The 25,114-nt window shown below is 32.3% G+C and overlaps 1 protein-coding gene across 4 annotated transcripts in view; it reads left to right on the forward strand.

The window, feature by feature from the left end:
• LOC145276696 (myotubularin-related protein 10-B-like) overlaps positions 1-25,114 on the forward strand; it is a 175,098-nt gene that overhangs the window by 101,496 nt on the left and 48,488 nt on the right. The window contains exons 7-8 of one of the 4 annotated variants that reach the window (XM_080127884.1): positions 6,890-6,967; positions 15,429-15,581. The exons of 1 other annotated variant lie outside the window; for it this stretch is intronic. In XM_080127884.1, the coding sequence (XP_079984010.1) occupies positions 6,890-6,967; positions 15,429-15,581 (231 nt within the window). The remainder of the gene's footprint in view (positions 1-6,889; positions 6,968-15,428; positions 15,582-25,114) is intronic. 2 more of the 4 variants (XM_080127886.1, XM_080127885.1) reach the window with 2 other exon arrangements.

Raw genomic sequence — 25,114 nt, forward strand, 5'->3', positions numbered from 1 at the left:
TGTTTACATTGTAGATTTTTTTTTATTTTTAAAACCAACACATTTCAAGTGAAAACATTATTGCATACTTAGGTGTCATGACGAATTTAGTATGAATTAAAAAAAAAATTACAAACAATGATCCAGTAGATGTGGTAGAAGTATTTTAAATAATATAAAGAAAAATCAAACACGATTATGTTTCCAGATATGGTGTTGAAAGATGGCGGACCATCAATTTAAATCAACTTAAGTTGAGGTTATCTTCTTTATTTGTCATTCTGAATTAATCACGCAGTTCTTCCACATTGAAACATGATATAAAATGATAATTCAATAAATTCTATTTTTACTTGCAATTATTTTTCTATGGGATCATTTTTTATAAGTTTTGGAATTTATACTAATTTTGCCATGCTGTGTAATTACATAATGTTTTCACCTGAAATGCGTGTGTTTAAAAGATCAGTGTAAATAAGCACTGAAACTATAAGCATGGTTATGCTTTTACTTCTGAAAATTGTGCAAGGGTAGATAACTCTACCTTGTATGTTCATTTTTCTAGAGAAGACATGTTGAGTTATCCCATCTTTGGAAAAGTTTTGTAGCCATCTTTAGTTTCTGTTTACTTGTCTAAGTAATTATAATAAACAAGTAATAATTGTTAAGTGTTGCTTTTTTACAGACGAAAATTAAATAAAAATCACGATTTTAAGTAAAAAAATTAGTTGTTTGGGAAAAATGCCCAAATGTTATTCCACTGTAAATTTCCAGTCAATAATTCATTATTTATGAAATATTTTCTATTTTATTTAAAAAAAAAAAAAAAAATTTTTCTCCATATAATTTTGTTTGTTTTTCTTTTTGTTACTGATTCTCTCTGGATTTGGTGCACCTTTTTCTTGCTGCTGGGGCAGATATTGAAAATAATGGAATAGCTTCTGTTGAGTTGAACATTCATCCTATTAATATTCACCCTTAACGGTTTCACTCAAAATCACTTTGGTCAAAGAAGTCATCATAATCAATTATTTACCAATGTGTAGTCATGTTAAATATCCAGTTAGTTTTATTTTTTTTATAAACAAACATACATTTAAAAAATTTTTTTTCTTCGTGTTATTTTTCTGCCCACAGAAATTAACTAAATTAAATATGTCTTTGACGTCAGGTGTCTTTAAGTTAAGACTGATTAAAATTAGATCAAGGAACACATGGCCACAACTTCCTGTGCAAGACCTGGCTAATGAACCTGTTGTGTGTGTATACTTGGTGTCAGAACTGGCCCACATTATCCAATTCTCTCTCCCCAATCTGAAATTAAAAAAAAAAAACGTAGTGAAATTAAATTACAACCCCAACAAATACCACTGTTAAACTGGACAACCACTCAAACAAAACCAATTTGCCTCCTCCCTTGAGACTTGCATTCACAAATATCCGTGGGCTTAGAAGTAATCTAGATGATGTAGAGTCTTACCTCTTAGTAAACTCCCCGGATATTTTAGCATTAAGTGAAACAAACCTACCTTCCTCAATCTGCTCTAACTGCTTTAATATAATAGGATATCTTCCTTTCTGCGGTAAAGACTCTGATAGATATATGCATGGTATTGAAATCTATATTCAAAGCACTCTCCCCTTAACTAAAGAGCAGCATCTGGAATCGGATGACCAAGCCTTTGTGTTTTTGACTAGCCTTTCATCACTGCATTACTTATATTTTCTCTACCGTTCTCCCTCAATCGGTACTGTACTCTAATCGATCATGTCTCTGATAGTATAGATGCAGCACTCTCCTTAGTAACGCCCAAATACATGTGTTTGGTGCCTTTAATGTCCATCATAAGAATTGGCTTCGTTTCTCAGGTTACACAGATGCAGTTGGATGCTCTACTTACAGCTTCTCTATAGCCGATTCCCTTATACAGAGGGTCATGTTCCCAACTCGCCTCTCAAATAGTAACCACCTGCAAGTTTCACTTCTAGACCAATTCCTTACCACAGTACTTGAGGATTGTGTAACCAATGTCACAGTCCACTCGGAGTCGCAGACCACCTAGTGATATTAGTAGACCTCGCATTCAAATCCCAACCCCAAAGTGAGGAGCCACTGCTCAAAATGACAAGGTACTACAAAAGGGCTAACTGGAAAACCAGAGAACATGGCCAATATCGTATCTCTCCCTGCTGAACAGTGTACAAATGAGACAACTGAATAGTGCAAAGCGGGCATTGAAGCACATGTTCCCACCCGGAAGCATTATAGAAAGCCTCTCTCATCCCCCATGGTTTACTACAGATTGTGCAGCTGCCATTGCACAAATACAGCATGCACTCCACCGGCTTTTACGTCATAAGTCAAATGCAAATAGGCAAAAAAAATTTATAGATGCTACAAATCATTGTAAGAGAGAAATAACCACAGCCAAAAGAAGACATGCTGAAATAACCAGGAAACGCATAGAATTACAGAAGATAGGAACTTGCGATTTCTGAAAAATTTATAATTGTGTAGTGAATAAAGGGCAATTAGTAATTCCCCCATTATCCAACAACCAGAAGGTTGAATGCACAGCAATGGAGAAGGCAGAACTGCTTGGTTGGCGATTTGCCTCCAACTCCACCCTAGAGCCAACAAACAACTCCCTCCCAAATTTCCCTATGTGGACGGAAGCCACCATTGATGATCTGAAAATAACCCTTCACATGTCTACAATGTTATAAAAAACATAGACACCTCCAAGGCGTGTAGACCTGATCTAATCCCTGCTATACTAATTAAGAAATGCTCAGCTGAGCTAGCCTCTGTACTTTCCAAACTCTACAACAAATGCCTTGCTGAATCCTGCTTCCTTAATAGCTGGAAGATGGCCTCTGTAGTACCTGTATGCAAGAATTCTGGCAAAAGGACTGCCCCTCTTATTTATCACCCTATAAGTCCCCTTCCCCTCTTCGCTAAAATCTTCAAAACACTAATAAATCGCGCACTAGTCAACCATCTTACAAAAGCTAATCTTCTTGCTGACAAACAATACAGATTTAGGAAATGTTGTTCTACTGCAGATATTTTAAGTCATCTCAGAACGCATATACCATGCAGTGGATAAGGTGGGTGAGCTAGACCTGTAGGCCTTTATATATCCAAGGCCTTTGACAAAGTCTGGCATGAAGGGTTGCTAATGAAAATCAAATCATATGGTATAACTGGATGAATACTAAATATAATTAGATCCTTCTTAGACAATAGGACCATCCATGTTTTCATTGATGTATGTTGAGTACCTCAGGGGTCGATCCTTAGACCACTATTATTCTTGATATTCATCAATGACCTCCTCGATAATATTGAGTCCAAGATGAGTATATTTTCTGATGATACAACACTCTATAGCATGCATGAGGGAAGAACAGATGTGCACAAATCCAAGACAATGGCTGAATCATTAGAAAATGACCTCCAGACCATAGTTGAATGGGGACGTAAATGGATGGCAATATTTAATAGTAGTAAGACTAGCTGCTCTCCTTTAACAATTACAAGAAACCTCTCCAACCACCGATATCGAAGACAAATAACTTCCTACCTGAGAATTCTTCCTTCAAATTCCTTGGCTTAATATTTACATGAAATATGAACTGGAATAAATATATTGAGGACATTGCGAAGGCTACTGCAAGAAAGGTGGGCTCCCTCTATCATGCTAGAAAACTGCTCACACCTGAGAGTATCCTGTACCTCTGTAAGACCACCATTCGCCCATGTATGGAGTATTGTTGCCACATCTGGGTTGGTGCATCGACCACTAGTTTCTCCCTCTTGGATAGGTCCAAAAAAGTGTCTGCAATCTAATAGGTCCCACTTTGTCAACTAGGCTCTAACCCCTGTCCCATCACCACAATGTTGCAATCCCTGTGCCTGTTTTACAAGTATTTTAATGGATTGACATCTCGTTTGTGTTTCACTTCTACGTTTGATTTAGTTTTAGTTTGCCTATTTTTAGGGAATTTCAACCCTTTTTGATTATTTCGTGTTAAAGCACAGCATCAGTCGTATATGATTAACTGTATGCAATCAATTGAAGACATGTTGCTATTTTGACCCAAAGATGAACAAAAGTGCAGATTCATTTGATTTGCGAACATTATTCGTTCATAAGTTATTGGAGGATCTGTTGACTCATGAAAGCAGAGTTAGACACGAGGTTGATTTATAAGGTCGAGAAATCTAGCTCCTCAGAAAAGATAATCTAGATTGAAGTAGAAATTAAAAAAAAAAATCTTTTTTTTTTTTTTTTTTTTTTTTTTTTTTTAGAAGGATTCTAACTAACCTGAGATAGAAAAGATGAAGTGTAGTATCTGAACAGTTATTACACTTTGTCCCAGTAAAAATTGTAATATTAATATTATTTTGCATAAGAGAATAATTTTACATATTATTTTTTATTGGAATCCTTTGAGATGAGTAATTTGTTTATTCGCGGGCTGTTATCCTCATCTTTATAATTGTTGTTGTTTCACCATGTTTCGACCAACTTCTGACCTGCTTTGGGTAGGATTGAAACCACTATCTTCAGGCAATGCTCACTTGGAATTGTAGTAATTCAATGCCTCTATCCACTGTGCCACGGGCCATGAAGGGCGATCAAGGTTGGATTTTTTCTTATGAACAAGTTTTCATTCTTATCTGATCTTCCATCATCGGGTCGGTATCGAATGGTATTTGGAATCCTTTAAGATGATTAATTTGTATATTTATTTTATTTGTGAACTGTTATCCTCATCTTCATAGTTGTTTTTTCAACGTTTTCGTAATTGCTTGGGATACAGTTAAAAAACTCAGCATTTCTATCCCACCTGAAGAAGACCTGAGGATGTGTTGGCCGAAACATAGTGAAACAACTATAAAGATGAGGATAACCGTCCACAAATAATGCTCTTAGATTAAAACTCATAATATATATTCTAAGGAAATTTTTTGCGTTATTGTTGATGTCTGTTCACTTTTGGAGCTCAAGAAGAGTGTATCACATCAGACTGAAGAGATAACAAAGCAGTCAGAAGATGAATTAAAGATTCTATAACTATCTTTATGTTCACATTTGTTTTTAAATTCTATATTGAATTTCTTTGCTTTTTACACCATTGAAACTGACTTCTTGTAGTATTGTTTGTATTATTTTTTAATTTTTTGTTCATTTGTTTTTCGTTTTACTTAAAAATTTTAATGCCAAAAATTATTAGTTTGAAGCAGTTTTTACAAACTTCATTACAAATATTTGAGAATTATATAAACGTTAAGAAAATGTTTTTATTAAAAGATAATTTCTTGATGTCTGTTTTCATAGACAAACATAAATAGAGGCTGAAATTGGTATCCAGTTTCAAATCCCAAACAAAAGTTTGGGATTTGAAACTGATGGTACCAATGTTTTCCTGATCTTCTGTAATGCAAATATACACACACATATTTCTAGTATCTTTATTATACAAACATTATACAACATACCTGCTGTATCTTCCATTGAGAATGCTTTAATAAACACAGGTTTCAGTAAACATCTAGTAAACCAAACTATGCAACCATTCAAGCACTGTAAAAGCGGTGAGTGAGTGTCTATTTAAATAGACATTTGATGAGGTTATTTGTGAGCACTGATCCTATGGGCCAGAAGTTAAAACTGCCGACTATCAACGCAATAGTTGTAGGTTCAATCTCTGGCTAGGGAAAGGTGCTGGTTTAGCTGCATTGACACAACAAAACAGTACCGCATGTGAATGACATATATATATATATATATATATATATATATATATATATATATAAATTCAGAGATGGCATAACAAATTATAAAATAATTGAAACTTCTCTCCCAATTTTCGGATTTTTAATCATGCCCATATTCTTTTATTTTTTTTTTAAAGTTGATAGGTTCTTTTTCTTCTGATGAATTAAGGGCAAAATAAATTCAAAAATTAACATAATAATTACATGAATGCTTCTGTGCTACGAAACGGGTGCTGTCAAGAATTGTGCATGTCAATATACTTAAAGAAATAAATGGTAAGATGGTCAGCATCTTGAAATTTGGAATATAGACTTTTGTCATTTATTTGTATATGCTCTGTAGTTACATCGTGCCTGGTGAAATATAATTGAATAAACATATTTCTGCAGAAACCTATATATATATATTTGTGTAATGGCAGCATTGGCTCTATGCATAACGAAACATGTATAAGATACTAATGGGAAAAGTACAAAAAAAAACGAATATAAAATAATAGAAATATGATTGTGGACTGATTTTAATGATAACTTGAATGTAATACTACTACTACTATTTATTTATTTTTTTTTTTGAAAACTTTAATCATATTTAAATTATACTTCAAAATAAACAGTTTATATATTTTTTGTATACAGACATTTGAAAATATGTTATTTGAAATATAAAAGCAACGGTAAAGAAAATTTAATGATTTAAATATTTTGTATGTGTTTTTTTAATAATAATAATTAGTAAAAATTTGAATTTTTTTTCTGACAATATTTTATGTAGTTCACTGTTTTTTGTTGATATTCTGATTACCCTTAAACAATTTCCTTCATAGGCTGGGAATACACAAACAAACAAACAAAAAAGAACAGACATGAATGAGACTTGTACAGACATTATCCTTTTTATCTCTGTTGTCTTCTACAACTTGAACGGTTTATTTAAACGTATTATCCACACAACTAGTGCTAACAAAAAATACAGTGAGATACTTGCGATAAATAAACCTTTGAATAAATGGTTTATCTTTTGTTTCTGCTTTTTATTTCATTTTTAATTTTTTTTGTTTTACAATTTCCCCACCAAAACCCACTATTTCTTTGTTTATTTTTTTCTTTGCTTTTTTAAAGCACGAGGTGCTTATCATCACAGGAAGAGAAGGTCTTTCTCCGTCTCCTCTTCCTCCTCTTCTCTTTCTGGGAAAAACCGTATGAATCCGAACATTTTATTTATTCTTGCTTTATTTTATTCCTTCCTTTTCCCTTTAAAAGCATTTCCAACAAAAACCCATCCATCCATATATTTGCTTTGATGCACTAACTTTGCCGCAGCCTCTTAACACTTTGCACTCTTTTTTTTTTTTTTTTTTTTTTTTTTTTTTTTTTTTGTCATCACAATGCGTTCAAAATGAACTTTTCTCATCAACAGTTGGAAGACAATGATCATTATTCAGGAATGTGATTTCGGAGTAAATATTAACAATCTATTTTAAATCTGATATAGTTTGAAGATTATATCGTTTATAGTTTGAACTTTATATCGTTTATAGTTTGAACTTTATATCGTTTATAGTTTGAACTTTATATCGTTTATAGTTTGAACTTTATATCGTTTATAGTTTGAACTTTATATCGTTTATAGTTTGAACTTTATATCGTTTATAGTTTGAACTTTATATCGTTTATAGTTTGAACTTTATATCGTTTATAGTTTGAAGATTCTGTTATTTATAGTCTGAGGATTATATCAACCAAGTGAAATAATTTGTTGCTTGTTGAGAAATTTTTATCTAAGGGAGATAAATGTTCTTGCAAAATAAGATTTCATCATCATAATAAAATTTTTGGTGCATATCCAGAATTTAACCTAATTAAAACAATAAAAAATACAGAAAAATCTGAACACAAATGTCATATTTCAAAAATTACATAAATTGATCTAGTAGTTTTTTAACTAAGAAAATCAAATTTTGTGAAGATGCGAGAATGATGGGTCTTGATCCACCATAATTAATAAAGGGAGACAACTCGATTCATACAACAGAAATTTTAAAATCAGCCTTATAATTGCTACTATATACTATTAATCGTTAAAAATCGTAAAAAAAAAATTTATATTTAAAAAAATACTTAATCAATTGATGATTTTTGGAATATGAAATTTTCATTAGGTAATATGTACATGCATCATAAAGAGTTAATTGTATTTTAGTTTTTTTTTTATTTGGTTGAATTATGGAACAGAACCAAATTTTGTGATCACTTATGTGTGCGTGTTTCTCGTGTTTATATGACTTGCACATTATTTTCTTAAATTTATTACAATTACAAACATGCTATGGTAAAGTATTAAAATTTTTTAAAATTCTATTTAAAAAATTTACGAAATTAAATTTATTAAGATATTTTGGTTTCTTCATGAACAAATCGGCCATTTTAATTTTTTGTTAGTTGAACAAAAAAAGTATGAATGTTTTTGCCCTTTCGAAATTTGAAAGCCTTTAAACTGTTGAATAAAATGTCATTTCCAGCTTTAAAACTATTCTTAGAAAATTTTCATGTATTCAAAGATTTTTAAGACAGAAAAAAATTCTTGATTGCGATGAGAACTTTTAGCATATTGCTATGAGAAATTTATTTTTTTTGCATACATTCTGACCTTTTTTTTTTTTTTTTTTGTGTGTGGTGGGGGAGGAAAACACATGTATTTATACAATGTACATTGAAGCTCCCCCCCCCCAAAGGGAGATAACTGTTGGTAAATTGGATGCGTTTTACCACTAAAAATTATTTTCTGAAAACTGGAAAATTGTAAATTGTTTCTGTTCATCAATGTTTTGTCTTTATTGTTCAAAGACTTTCTCAAAGTGATTACTTTGAAGAAAAATAAAGACTCAAAGTAGAAAGAAACAACCTTAGTAGAAGTCTGTGTCCTCCAATGATGCTGGGTTAAGCAGAACTAAAAGGGAAACGATAACGAAATACGAAAGTTTTATCTACAATATGAAAATAAACTGGAATCTTAGAAAGAACTGCTGTAGAATTAAGTATGTGTAAGCTCGTCGGGGACATGAGTGTGGTGAAAATGAAGAAGCCTTAAACTTTACATGTGATCTAAAGGTGCACAGGTTTTGCAATTGTGTTGGGGTGGAGGAGTAGCTGTTAAAATTGGGGAGAATAATAAATGACATCCTTAAGTATAACTTTTTTTTTTTATGCAAATTTTTTTTTGCTCAGTCTTTTTTGAGATAATTATTTTTAATTCATTTTAGAGTCCTGATGAGACCTGCAGTAATATAAAGTATACTGATCACAAGGAATTCTTAACATTTTCTTTGAACAGAAAGAAACAAACGTTTGAGTTGTTCACTTGCTATATGTATTTTGATACTATTAAATATATGCACACAAATGCTTATATATTTGCAAAATATTGTGGTTTGTTCTTAAAATGAAAACTATATTTTATGTAAAAAGAAATTATCTATTTTATTAGTTCGTTTTAACACTAAATTCGTGGTTTTAAGATTGAGAGAGAGAAAAAAATGAAATGCATTTTTTTATTATATGTATAAATATAATGCATAAAATTTGAGGAAAGATCGACTTTTATAAAAAGAAAAAAAAATTAGAAAATGTAACCATGTTAGAAAACTGGCCACAAATGTTAGTAATAACTAAAAATATAGTAAAAAGGCTTTTATTATCGATAGTCTAACTGTTCGACAGATCTTGCTTGCTAGAATTTTAGGTGCGACATCATTTTTTCAATCTGAGGGTTTGACTCTATATTTACATTGATCACGGTCTGGCCAAATGCAAAAAGCAATAAAATAATTATCAAATGTATCAAAAGGTCATTTGAATAAAATTATGAACCTGACATCTTGTTTAATACTTAGGCCTTGTTTATTGTGAAATCATTTTGATAAATGTACAACTGGTGACAAATGCAAAAACAACAAAAAAAAAGACATAAAATAATTATCAAATGTACCAAAAGATCATTTGAATAAAAATTATGAACCTAATACAGGCACCTGCATAGGAAGAAACAACAAACTTTATCAATTGCCAAAAAAAAAAAAAAAATTTTGAAAGTATGTTTGAAAGGTAATTTTTGGCCAAAGGTTACACAGGTGTAATCAGTTAGGTCAATTCGGTGAAACGGCACCGGCTGAATAAAATGCCCTTGGGTAGTGGCTACAGTAACAATGCCATTTCAAATGCTTATATAATAACAGCCGAAAAGGATTTCGTTGTTGATTGATGATTTGAGTACAAGAAGAATCAACACAACGAATTCCTGTGCGTGCATCCCCCATCTAACAACGAATCCTTCATCATCGTCACCATCAGTAAAGGTATACTGTTATATTTCATGTCATTTTTTAAAAACATAACAGAAATACAACATTAAAACATCAATTGAAATTGTTTAAAAATCCTGACAGGTTGATCTGTATTTTCTTGACAAAAAGCACATCCAATCAGATAAAGGCAATCTATAATCTCTCCCATAACTATTTTTTTTTTTTAGCATCCATTGTCTAAAATGTCATGTGAAGCTGTTTGAATAAAGTAGAGGGTTGTTTTAAATCAACTCCCAGTACTTGGAATTTATTACTGAAATATAATTCTTACAAAAAATTAATTGGGAGGGGGGAGCAAGACAACAAAAATGTCTATAGTTTCATAAAGTACACACTAAATTATGACATCACTGATTCTATGATGAGCAATGGAGGTCCCTACTGACTACTTCATAATGCATGAATTCATTTAAAAAGAATACTTCATAATGTTTCTTTTAGTGAGCATTCTTCTATGTTACCCAGGGCAACGCCGGGAAACGGTTCCTGCTAGTAGAAAATAAGAGAAAGTCAAATATTCGATCAAAGAATTCAGAAGTTGGCACACTATCTGACAGTGAATTTATAAGAAAGATGCGACCATTTTTTAATGGTTCATGGGAGTGGGTACTTAATCTTACACAACAATTATATTTATCCGTGCATGGTTTTATGCTCTTAGAGCAGGTCACCCTAGTGTATCTCATGGCTTTGTGTTCATTTTATTTCAAAGTTTTTAATTTGTTGCTTATTTTAGTGAGTGTAGTTTTTCAGGCCAAGCACTTAGATACAGAAGCATGCCAGAAAAACAAAAAACAAATGGCTGTAACATTCATTGCTCATAAAATTTTGATCTGCTATTTTCAGGTCAGCCATTTGGTAGTTATTCTGTGTTAACAAGTGTTGTTTTTACTAAACAAAACAAACATTAGTTACTAATACTAGAAAATATTTAATAGTTTTATGAACACATTTCAAAATGTTTTTTATGTTTTTTTAATGGCTTTCACATGATGACGTATTGAAAGCTTCAGTTACATGAAAATAAAATCATTTCTATTAAAATTTTCAAATTATGTAAATTAGATATTCGATTTACTCTGTTAAATACTTGTATCTCCTTTTTACCATACCCTAACCCCCTTCATTTTTCTCCTTTCTTATATCTCCTTTCTCTCTTTCTCCTTCTTTCATTTTCCCTCACAAACACTCTTAGTGTTTCCCTTTGCTTCTTTCTCCCTTTCTCTTTGCTTCTCCATTTCTTCTTCTTTCTCATCCTTTCATTTCTTCCCTTCCTGCCCCCTCCTTCTATCTCTCTTTCCTTCCCGCCCCCTCCTTCTATCTCTCTTTCCTTCCCGCCCCCTCCTTCTATCTCTCTTTCCTTCCCGCCCCCTCCTTCTATCTCTCTTTCCTTCCCGCCCCCTCCTTCTATCTCTCTTTCCTTCCCGCCCCCTCCTTCTATCTCTCTTTCCTTCCCGCCCCCTCCTTCTATCTCTCTTTCCTTCCCGCCCCCTCCTTCTATCTCTCTTTCCTTCCCGCCCCCTCCTTCTATCTCTCTTTCCTTCCCGCCCCCTCCTTCTATCTCTCTTTCCTTCCCGCCCCCTCCTTCTATCTCTCTTTCCTTCCCGCCCCCTCCTTCTATCTCTCTTTCCTTCCCGCCCCCTCCTTCTATCTCTCTTTCCTTCCCGCCCCCTCCTTCTATCTCTCTTTCCTTCCCGCCCCCTCCTTCTATCTCTCTTTCCTTCCCGCCCCCTCCTTCTATCTCTCTTTCCTTCCCGCCCCCTCCTTCTATCTCTCTTTCCTTCCCGCCCCCTCCTTCTATCTCTTTTTCCTTCCCGCCCCCTCCTTCTATCTCTCTTTCCTTCCCGCCCCCTCCTTCTATCTCTCTTTCTTTCTTCCACTCTTTCTTTCCTTCCCCCCGCTCTCTTTCCTTCCCGCTGCCCCTCTCTGTTACCTTCCTGCCCCCTCCTTCTCTCTTTCCTTTCCTGCCCCCTCCTTCTCTCTTTCCTTTCCTGCCCCCTCCTTCTCTCTTTCCTTTCCTGCCCCCTCCTTCTCTCTTTCCTTTCCTGCCCCCTTCTTCTCTTTCCGATTAAAATCCTTAAATTCAAAATTTGTTTCAAATTTTTTCTTGTATTTAAAAAAATTTATTTTTGCCAACAATTTTTGTCAAAATATAATATTGCTTATCTTTCAAGCTGCTTTTTTGTGCTTTCTAAATAAAATTAAATTCATATATTTTTTTTAATAAATTACAAAATTTAAACCACCTTACTCTAAAAATTTAAACAAATTTTATTAATACAGAAATAATGGTAAAAAGAATGAATTTCTTAGGATATTTAGAGAGGAAGATTTGTAAAATATTTCAAAGAATTTGATCTGGATATTCCTACTATATATTCTTTTAGATTGTGTGTAATAAGAATTCTCGTATCTTTTGATCAAAGATCATCGTTTTAAGCATCGGATTCACAGAAGAAACTTGCTGTTAAATATTTGTCTTCTGATCATTTTTTTTTTTTTTTTTTTTTTTTTTTTTTTTTTTTTCGGAAAGATTTTCTTCAAATCTTACTTTTTTGCTTGAACTAAGGATCTTTTCCTCAACATTGTTAGAGATGAAGCTTCCATAACTAATTTTGGATTTTAGCCAACTTTGTCTTTTCCGTTTATTTGCACTTATTGCTTAACTTGTCTCTTGCTTTTTACGATGCAACTGAAAACTGAAAATGAGTTTAAAAAATGCTTTCTTTCTGCTGTTTACAACAATGTTTTCACTGATCCGTTCTATTTCTTTAATATGAGATTTGTGGCTGAATAAGCAGATCAGAAAATATAAGACTTTTCTCAATTTCAATGCAATTTGTAAAACGATTGTTGTAGTTAACTTTTTTAAAACTTTCTTGATTTCTCTCCATGTGTGTATTTGTATGTCTATTAGTGATGGGATGATTCCAATATTTTTTTCTCAATTCCAATGCAATTACTGGTTCTGTTCTAAACTTCTGATTCCAATACAATCTATAGATTTTATCATTATTTTATAGATAGTACCAGTAATTAAACATTAACTTTTAAACAAAAATAAGAAAAAAATGTAAAAGAATTGCTTTTGGCATTGGAAAATAGGTACACATTTCTGATTTTTATTACTTTTGATTAATTGTCCCAACACTAACATCTATATACTGTGATAAATATGGACTATACAAGATGTTGATTTTTGTTTTTAATGATTTAATTCCTCTTGGAAGTTAGGAAGGTTGTCTCCCTTAGATCTGAATAGTCATCCCATATTTTGGATGTGTACAAATACATGTATATACTTAGGCATACACCCACAAATATATATATATAGAGAGAGAGAGAGAGAGAAAAAATCAAACACGTCTCTGGATAGATAAAGCTCTACCCGATTAAGAGGAACAAGTTATTAGAAAAGATAAGATAAGGAATAAAGTTACATTAGAACTTTTTTACATTATTATGTCGATAAGGTTAAAGATGATCGCAAGAATTGAGAGGAAATATAAAGTGGGGAAACCCTCTTTAGGCCATGGCATTTCAAAACTAAATGCTTCTTATCAGAAGAGGAGAAAACGGCAGCATTATACAGGGAGGTATGGGTAAAATAGATAGCACCTTTTTTATATACATTTTAGGTTAGAAATGGAAAAGTTGGAGGGGGTTGCAATGAAAGAAGAGGGAATGGGAGCATTAGAAAAATGTCAAAGATAAAAGAGGAGTACTGAGTAGGACAGCAGTAGGGCCGAGCCAATATTTCATAAGAGAAAAAGATGTAGATGATAACTAGAGAAAATGAAGAATAAAAATTGAATTAAATAAATGGTTCTGTTTCGAATTCTGTGCAAATTCGAGTTTAACAAGATACACCTGAATAAGGTCGAAGGTTACATTGACTGAAGCATTGTGAAAATAACATTCAAGATGAGAACAGTAGTTCAAAGAATGCATATAATACGGGTTGACCATATATATATTTTTGAACTAATGATTGATGCAGGTTTATAGGTCTAAAATATTTGAAAGGGAGACAACTGGAACTTTCTAGAAAAAGATTTTATGAATCATGAAAATGACAGAAACGCTTTATATAATCTCAAAATGAATTTTTGTTTGGTTGTTTTATTATTTAATGCTAATTCAAGTCATTAGGTTTTATATTATCAATTTGAAGGGAGTCTTTTATTGTCAAAATCACTTGGGAAATCATTCTTAGAAGCTATAGAATTTGTTGTAGGAATGACAGTAAACTGAAATATACCCACATTTAAAGAAAAATAATGTAAAAAATTATTAAAGTTTTGTTTTTCTTGAACATGTTTGATCAAACACCAAATTATTGGATTCTAAATTTTCCTCTTAAAAAAATATATATATCTGTTCAATATTTCAAGATGAGAGAGGTGGTTCGTTAACTAAATTAAACAGCATTCATTTGTGACATTTTCCAATAAGGTATTGCTTAGCTGATAGATCATGCAAGTTAACCTTTATTCTAAAAAGTTACATTTAAAAAAAAAATAAGGATACTTCTCACCATATTTATAAAATGACCAATCGGTCCTTCCATTTAAATCTTTAATATTCTTCAATTTTTATGATCTGAATTTTTTCCATTCTGACGATTTAAAAAAAAAAAAAAAAAAAAAAAAAAAAATTAAGTTTTAGAGTGTGTGTGGAAGGGAGCGTGGCTATTGTATGTCGACTATTTTTTTTTTTTTAATTTGGCGCTTCTGTAGATTAATGATTTTTTAAAACCAATGCATTTCAAATTAAAATATTATTACATACTTCTATATCATGTCAAAATTAGTATGAATTCTGAAAATAAAAATTATCCAGTAGATAATGTGCTTGAAGTATTTTAAATAAAAACTCAGACACAATAATGTTCAGAGATCTTGTGTTTAAAAATGGCGGTATGTATTTATTTAGCCAAAATTATTGATTGCAGTTACCTCCCTCTGAATCTTGCAAACTCTCCACCATTAAAACATAATTTTCATTTTTACTTTTTTTCTACTGGGTCATTTTTCGTAATTTTTTAAATTTATACTAATTTCAACATATGTAAGTACATAATGTTTTCACCTAAAAAAATATGTTGACTTGAAAAGTCACCAATCTAGATGAGCACCTTTTTTTTTTTTTTTTTTTTTTTTTTTTTTTTGTTATCTGCCTCTTGTCTTTCTTGAAATATTGTTTGTCAAATGCTGAAAAAAAAAAAAGACTAAAACTCTTCTCCAACAAAGAATGTCTTTTCGTCTTCTCCAACTCTTCCTGCTCATCTTCCTCAGTTGAAGACGCCTTGGATACGAGCATGTCCAGCACGTCGATTGATGGCAATGGTGACCTGATGATGTCCGCTGTCACCTCCTCCTCTTCTTCCTCCTCCTCCAGCTTCTTCAACAATGGTTTCTTCAACCCTGCAAAGGATTTCTTAGTTTCTTGTAAGAATGATACTTACAATTGTCTGACAACTGTGACATCATGCATTTCTTTTGTTTGTTTATGCCTGAATTGAAATTAAAAAAAACTCCCTGAAAACCTGTTTGTTATTAATAACTGCTTGCTGGCAAAATGGTCTGCCTGGAGCGGGTGGGGGAGGAAACTAACGTGTTCAGTTATTGAGACTGAGCTTTCAAATTTATTCATGTGTCTTTTATGTTGGTAGGTCATTCCAACCAGATTCCACAAGGGAGTGTTCTCATATTTATTTCAACATTTTATTTCTTTTGTGTTTAATAGAGAAGCGTTTATTGAAAATTTCAGAACAATTACTTTATCTATTATTTTCAGAAGGTGTGCTGAAATAACCAGGAAACGCATAGAATCACAGAAGATATTAATAGGAACTTGTGATTTCTAGAAAATTTATAATCGTGTAGCAAATGAAGAATGATCAGTAATTCCTCCACTATCCAACAATCAGAAAGTCGCATGCATGGCAGCTGAGAAAGCGATACTGCTTGCCCCGCAATTTGCTGTCATCTCCACCTTAGACCCCCCCCCCCCCAATTACCATATGCGGATTGAAGCCACACTTGATCTGAAAATCACCTCTTCTCATGTCTTGTAAGGCATATTGACACTTGTAAGGCAAATAAGTGTGATCTCATCCCTGCTATACTAATTAAGAAATACTCATGGATGGTAACATTTAATGCTACTAAGACTAAGCTGCTCTTCTTTAACAGTTAAAAGAAGCCCTCCCAACCATCAATAGCCACAACTAATAACACCCTATCTGAGTTCTTCCTTTAAACTCCTTGGCTTAACATTCACAGTCAGTATGAGCTGGAACAAACACATTGAGGACAGTGTGAAGACTGCTACAAAGTAGGTGGGTTCCCTCTACCATACTAGAATGTTTCTCACACCTGAGAGGAGTATCCTGTACCTCTACAAAGCCACTATTTGCCCATGCATGGACTATTGTTGTTCATCTGGGTTTGTGCATCTATCCCCAGATCCAAAAAAGAGTCCGATCTGACAGGTCCTGCAATGTCAACTAAGCTCCAGCTCCTGTCCCATCACCACAATGTTGCATCCCTGTGCCTGTTTTACAAATATTTTAATGGAATGTTCTCTGATGAACTAATTACACTTATGCCCCCTTGACGTACATACTTCCGACAAGCCTTCTAAGCAACAAAATCACACCCCTTCACTGTAGAGGTCCCTAAATTGTCAGAAAACCATACTACTCTAATTGTTTCTTCCCTTGGACAAACTCCAGTTTTTGTTTTAAAAACTTGATTTTGTCTGAAGAAGGCCTTGAAAAACTTTGAAAAGTTCTTGAAAATGGACATTGAAAATCTGTACGAATCCTGAGACCATGGTTACAGGGGACTATATAAGATGTGCAAGATTTCTGTTTACTTTGCATTTAAGTTTCTGCATGTCAAAACAGTTAAAGAAGCAGGAAGCAAGGAGGGAATTCCAAAGGGTAGCAGTATGAGGAGAAAAATCTATTAAAGTAAGACTTTCCGGCATCTAAAGACCGCAACAGTGAAGGGTTAGGATTTTATTGCTGAAGGGTTTCTAGAGAATATGTACATCGAGGACGGGGGGGGATACAAGTGCAATGAGTTCATCAGAACATATTCCATTAAAGTGTGCTAATCTTAGTGCACTGGCCTTTCAACTTAACACATGCCCTTGTATTTAGTCTCCTCGAGAAGCAAATGAAATTCGAGCACGTAAAGGGAGAATGGGATCAACATGTCACGAAACGGAATCTAAAATTCCACTTCACTTTTCTCATGTTTCATTGTGTGACGTTTCAATTGATTGAAAAATTACAAATAGAAAACTTTTACAGACAAGCGTGGAAAAATTGTTATCTACCAAGAATCCTCCAAATCTCTGTATTTTCAAATGGGCTGCAAGGGAAAGAAACATCTAAAAAAAAAAAAAATTAATTTTATATATATATATATATATATATATATATATGTAATGTTTTTAGATGTTTTCTTTTTCTCCTTGTAACCCAATTTTTTCCAAGGATCCCCCCCCCCCCCAAACAAACCCCAACTCTCCAACTGGTTTTTCCAAGGAACACCCGTCTCTGATAAGTTGTTTGGTGGAAATCTACTATTTAATGAAACATGTGTAAGACATACTACATGAACATATGAATAAAATACTATGCGTGTGAATTTAATATATCTTATGGTTTTGGAATGATAACTAATAATGATATATTATATACACACTTGTTTGAAATTTAATCTTAAATTATTGTAATAGTAATAATAATAATGCTAATAATAGTTTTAATAGTAGTAATGATAATAATGATTAATACTAATAACTATAATACTAATAATACTTAATAGTAGTAATATTACTAATAATTGTAGTAGTAGTAGTAGTAGTGATAGTTCTTCCCCCAAAGTTTATACATTTCTGTAAGCCATTCAAGTAAAGATGGACAAGGGAGATAACTCTAAGGATATTTTTCCATTTGCAGACCAGAATGTTTTTGCCATCCCATGTAATTTTATGGCTTACTGTCTTTTATAATGTGATTTATATTAACATTTGCCGGTTTCAAATTGTGCTCATGTTTTGTGCTGGCTTTGTGCATGTTTGTTGCATTAGACACATTTGCGTGTGTGTGGAGGGGGGGGTCAAGTTTTAAAAGTTTTTAAAATGTTGCAATTTGTGTATCAAATTTCAAAAAACTTTAGTTCCAATAATTCTTTTACGTTCATTTTAAATACTTTTTTTCTTTTAAAATATCAAAACATTTTTTTTTCATCTTGCATTTTAAAAATGTTTATTTTATATCAATTCATGTATTCATCTCAATAACAAACCAATTTTGGACTTATTTAAAAAAAAAATTAAACTTTTGTTTTCAGTTCATGCAAATAAAAGTAGATGTGATTTTTATATTTCCAGCATTTTTGTCCTTGTTTAATGTTGTAAAAAAAAAGATATTTTAATTTCAGTGTTGATTTCTTGTCGAAGTAGTTTTTACATTGTTAACTTGTCCCAGTTTCAGGTTTGTCTGTTGTTCTATTATGAATTATGTTGTGATTCTCTTTTAAAACAATCGGTGCCTTGCTCGTTCTGGTTTCCATAAGATTAAGTTCTTATCCAAAATTCAATCTTATTAAAAAAACAAAAATACAGAAAAATCTTTATAATGTGCATGCCTGTCATGGAAATGTCAGATTTCAAAAATCATATATATTAAGTATTTTTTTTATAAAAAAAATCATTTTGAAATGATTAATCGGAGCATGAATTTTTAAATGATTTTTTTTATGATTTTAATAGTAAATTGTAGCCATTACAAGGCTGATTATAATCTTGTTTTGTGAAAGGTACATAAATCAAAGATTTTTCTGTAGTTTTGTTTTTTGAAATGTGTTAAATTCTGAACAAGGACTAGTTAATGATACGTTTCTCAGGTAGGATTGGTATAATTAGGTTCTTAAACTTAAATACGGTAAGGAGTTTGAGCTGAAATAATTTTATCTCTGAATTGTACAACAGAAAATAAAACGAACCTTTAAGTCAAACCTGCATTTATTTTTTGAAAGAAAAAAGTTTGTTTTTTATGTGGCGTTCTGCTGCACACCCCACAAGCATTGCAAATTGAATGACAAAAAATGGAATGTGAGGGGGCGTTGAATAAGTAATGCCCCGACCCACTTTTCATAGTAGAGTAACGAAATTTGGCACGATTATTAGTTTAACTCTACAGAGTACCCACAAAGAGTTATGCATTTATTCAAATTTTTATGCTACTCTGGAAACCGCTTTTGTAGACCATCCCAAGTTGGTCATCTAATCATAACGTGACTTCAAAAATCAAAGTTACATCATCTGGGAAATGCTTTCTTTTTAAAAAGAAATTCATGGCTTGGAAGAGAAGTCAGAGGGTGCAAGGTGAGGTGAGTAGGGGCATAGAGGTAGATTTTAGTGTTGGGACGATTAATCGGAAAAATCGGAACATTTGGTGGTATTGGAATCAAAATTTTATTTTTCTATTTTCCGATGCGAAAACGATTTTTTTTAATTGTCCTTTTTATTTGATTTTATTTGAAGCAAAACCTTCCATTGCTGGTAATAATGATAAATATTTATTGATTCCCAACTACCTGTAGAAGTAAAATCAGATTATCTCCCACAAGTGTATTTTTACATTTAGGTAAATATTTGCGCCGGAAATATAAAAATTTACAGCAATAAGGGCAAAAATAGCAACTCCATAGTTAAATATTTAGAGATTTATATAAAGAATTGGAAATTTAATACGGAATCGGGAAAAGTAATGAAATCGTCCCGTCACTAGTGGATTTAGTAGCCACATGCTTGCACTTTTGATCTGGTAAAATACACATTATGCACCAGAACTGATTTGCAGAAGGAGGATGATGCATTTGCTGATCTTGCCCTGCCTCTTGATTTTGATGATTTCTCTTAGTTTCCTCAAAAGTGAAGAATAATAGTCTCGTGATTGTGTTACCCTTTGCCAAGAAATCTTTCACTGCTAATCCATTCTGGTCCAGGAAGACTTAAAGCATGACCTTGCCAGCAGAGAGCTGCAATCTTGTTTTCTTTGAAAGTGGAGTGTCCAAGTGCTTCCATTGCATTGACTTGGCTTTGATCAATAGATCATTGTGATAGATCTAGGTTTCATCCTATGTAATCAGTCTTTTTGAAAAACTTTGATTTGGTACATCTCCAAATTCATCTTCAAACACTTGACATGTTCTTGCTTCTTGAAAATTTAGCAGCAACCTGGGAATCCATCAGGCAAACAATTTATGCAAATGTTCATGAATGATAGTCTTGACTTCTTCGGTTATTTGTCATCGATCTTCCAAAATGGTCACTTCAACTTGACTGACAGATGCCTCATCAATGGAAGAAGAGGATAATCAGATCTGCAAACTTTTTCCACAGATTTCCGGTCATGTTTGAATTCACGATGCTAATGTTTTTCTAGGTTATATGATGAGGCATCATTACTACACATTTCTTTCATTTTGTCAAAAGTCTCTTTTAATGTGCATCCTTTCAAATACACTAAACAGGTTCCATTTCAAACCTGACTTGCTTCAAACACCTATAAATCAGAAACCACAATTAGTCCAGGGCTGTAATTTTTCACATAACCCAGAGAGATATAAATCATTGCACATGCAAAATTTCAGCTAGACCAGACAACTAGAAGTTGGTTAGGGGCATTAGTTATTGAACGCCTCTCATCTACAGGGTGGACTGATAAAATTGTCAACATAATTCCATTTCCTTTTGCTGAAGACCGTTTTTTTTTTTTTTTTTTTTTTTTTTTGTTGCAGACCATCTACTAGTTGGCTAGTTGTGTACAAATCCCAAGAGCGATAGGAGCCTTCTATTGTCTGAAAGTGGCACAATGTTTAATGAGCGAGATAAGAGATGCGCCGTTGTACAACTCATGTTCTCTACTGATCCAAGTTATGACAACAGGACCATTGCCAGCACCCTCAAAATACAAATCCGGATGGTTCAACATTTGAGGGTGTGCCAAAGGTGATGGAAACAAAGTTTCTGGCCATCGTTATGGTCTTTTGTGTGGTTTCAAGTGAGGGCTACATCATGCCACCTCACATCTTTGAAATCGGTTTGAAAGTCAACACAAAGTGTACCTGGATGTGCTGAAGAGTGTCGTGATTCCCTGGTGCCTGGTGCAATCAAGTGGCTGCTAGCAGATCCTCAGTGTGGCAGCAGAACTCCGTGCCAACCCACAAGTCCAAAGGGACTCAGGCTTGGGTTCAGAAGGAGTGCTACGAGTTTGTACCCTTCTCTCAATGGCCCCCTCCTCCCCCCTGGCTCTCTCCTCCCCCGACCTGAACCTGCTGGACTACTTTGTCTGGTCCTATGTTGGGAACATCACCAACATGATCTCCCATAACACCAAAGCCAGCTTGATTGCTGCCATCTGCAGTGTATTCACCAAGCTCCCACCAACGCTTGTGGAAAAGGCATGCTCCCAGTTCCGGACCTGTATCAAGGCAGTGATTGAGGCTGAATGTGGCTACATTGAATAGATGTCAGCTCTACTACATAATCAAGTTAATCGAATTGATCTTTTTCAATAAAAGAAAAAAAAGCTGTAGTGTTGTTTTCTTTAGGCGACAATTTTTATCGTTCTATCCTGTATTTGATATGTGCTCTCATCTGCATCATCCAATGAAAATTTATTTAGCAGATAAATATATGTGGACAATAAATTCACAAATATTTCTTTAGTTTTTGTTTCTTATACGCAAATCTGCTAATATTTTAAAGTTTTGTCTCGTATGTCAGTCTTGAATTGTTGGGTTAGTACAGGTGACTTTGCGGTAATATGTTCATATTTATTTTTTATGGCTCCTGTTATGTCACTTTCATTTGTGTCTTGTTTTTTTTTTTTCTTTTTTTTTTTTCATTAACGTAAACTTTTTTGTTTGACAGAGGTGTATTTTACGAAAAGGACATTGAAAATATTTAATAGTTTTTTTTTTTTTTTTGTTTTTATTTTGGAAAAAAGTAATCAATACATTAATTGAATTTTTTTGTTTTTAAAGTAATTTGTTTAATGTTAATGAAAATGTATTTTCTCTTCAAATAGAACATAGCATTCTGTGAATTTGTTTCAAACTTTGTTTCCTTTTAATTTTTTATTTAGCCTATTTTATAAATAATTAATAAATAAAATTATACAAACATTGTAAGAAGTCTATGCGGATTAGTCAATGTTTCAACATTTCCATATCGTTGGGACTCCAAACGAATCTTGCTGTTAGAAAATAACTTACAATCTTTATATAATTTTATTTATTTATAAGCTCTACATACGTATTGAGCACTCTAAAATATTAGTTTTTAGTTCATATTAACAATATACTTGAACAATCAATTTTATATATATATATATATATATATATATATATATATATATATATATATATATATATATATATATATCTATAATACAGGGTGACCCCAAAAAAACAGGACATTCAATTGTTTTTCTGAGCATTTTACAGTCAACGGAAAAAAAAAGGCCAAAGACCCTAGTGTGTTTGATGTAATGTTTGTAATATAATAAACTAGTTATGACCAAAGTTTCATTTCATTCGGTCAAAACACTCAGAAACGGGGCCTAATTAGAGTTGAGGCCTGTTTTTTTTTGGTCACCCCATAATAACAGAACTGTAAAGTAGAAATTTACGAAAAGTTTTTATTATTCGGCAGAATACTCCAAAGCTGGATGCTCCTTAATCCGTGGAGTTTCAAAGAATTCTATTTCTTATCATATTCTACTTCACAGCTCTGTTCTCATTATTCTTTATCGTAAGCTCTACTATCATCAGTGAATGTATTGAGCTTTTTTATTTGGTTGGGATTAAAATATAAATAACTATATTTGGTTTTGGAATTTGCTTTTTCTTGATTAGTAAATTCCTCCTCCAAGCTTTTCTGTATATATATATATATATATATATATATATATATATATATATATATATATATATATATATATATATATATCAATTTATAACAAACTTAAATATTTCCAAACGAAATGGGTTTATGCTGTAGAACTGAAAAACTGAAAAACTAACTCCAAATTTAAACCATTTTTGCATGATAATTATTTCAGTTAACTTTAATAATTTTTCGATTGCAATGATTTTCATTTGATATTAATCAGCCATCTTGTGCACAGGCATAATGCACATCAACCTGTTTTATTTTTTATTTTTTTTGCATGTCGCCCATTTCACTGTTATGATTCAGTATTAACACATCAACACTAACTCTTGAACTCCATAACTTGAAAAAAAAAATTTTTTTAAGATGGAATATTCACATCAAAGTTTAAGAAATTCTGTTTGGTGTTCCAGAGTCAAATCTCTTTTAGTAAAAAAAAAAAACAATGGCTGACAGTTATTATTTTTTTTATAATAAGCAGACAGAATATTTGTTTTAAAGTGAATTAAATTGCTGCAATTTTTAATTAGTAAAGAAATGACATTTGTTTTATTTAAATAATATTAAACTAACAATGATGATTATTTTTACAGAAAAAGATTAGGTCTGTTGATAATGATTTTATTAATACAGGGAAAAAAATTTTGTAATAATATTGATTCTGACAGTCATTCTCTCAAAAGTATTAATAATGGTAAATTGTACAGAGCCGTGTAGAAAGCAGGGCGGAATTTTCATGAAATGCTCTTTAATCATAATTTAATAAAGTTTTTGTTTGGATTATTCAAACTACTGTTCTCATCTCATGACATTTTTAATTGATGTAGCTTTCGATCTTCTTCAGGTGCATCTTGTCAAACTTGGGAGTCTGTACAGAGTTTTAAACGGAACGATTTAATCCATAGGGGAAGCTTGCTCTCATTCAGTCAGCTATGAATGGGTAAAAGTTTTAAGTAATTTCCTTTGAATTCCCAAATTTGCCAAGAAGCCATGAAGAAAGTCAGAGATTATATCAGCTGAAATGTGAGAATAAAAATCGAAGATGAGAACAGTAGTCCAAATGATCCAAATGATCAATTCTCATCAAAAAAAAAAAAAAAAGTTGAAAACATTTCAGTCCTACTTTAAAGAAGTAGATTTATAATTTCTTAAACTTTGACCTCCCAAAATCAATGTTTTTTTGTTTTTTTTTAATGTTTTATTTACATGTGCTTTTTATATCGTCATTAAAATGTTTTTTGTATTTATATCTTTTGTTGAGAAATCATTTTTAAACAAATTTATTCGGAAAGATAGAAAACATATAATCTTATGTTATCTTTGAAACATTTATAATGTATAATGAGATATATAATAGATGTATAATATGTTTCATGATACGTATAATAGATGTGTAACAAAATATATAATAAACGTATAATAATCCATAGAATAGACATATATATATATATAGAGAGAGAGAGAGAAAGAGATGAGAAAGAAACAAACCAAGTTATACGTCCATCAACGTTTCATCTTTATTATAAGACTTCTTCTGGATGAAGAAAAGAAGATACCAGTACAATATTTGAAAATATATTTGTTGTGAAAAGTATGACTTTGTTCTATTTCAGAACGGAAAAAGTCATTGAAATATTTGAAGTTATACTTGTGAAAAAGATGACTTCTATTTGAACATAAAAGGAGGTATAAGAAATAGCAATTTTCGGAATGCATTATTCTCTCATTCATTGCAACATAATCATACGTTTGACTTCAAGCAAAAATAGTCAAATTTATTTCAAATAAACCATGATGGAAACTTCTTGAATTAGCACTTATCACAAATTCAAGCACAATTAAACATGGAGCTTTTAAGCTCCTATTAAAAGAACATAATTTAATTTTACACACAGGTTAACTATCTCGTACTGTAGAAAATGCCACCTATAATAATTAATACATATAATCAGTCAATAAATAACTTAACAAAAATACACTTATTTCATTTAAGCTACAC

Source organism: Euprymna scolopes, chromosome 5, assembly GCF_053919585.1.
Source record: "Euprymna scolopes isolate OS-2025 chromosome 5, ASM5391958v1, whole genome shotgun sequence".
NCBI classification, from domain to species: Eukaryota; Metazoa; Mollusca; class Cephalopoda; order Sepiida; family Sepiolidae; genus Euprymna; species Euprymna scolopes.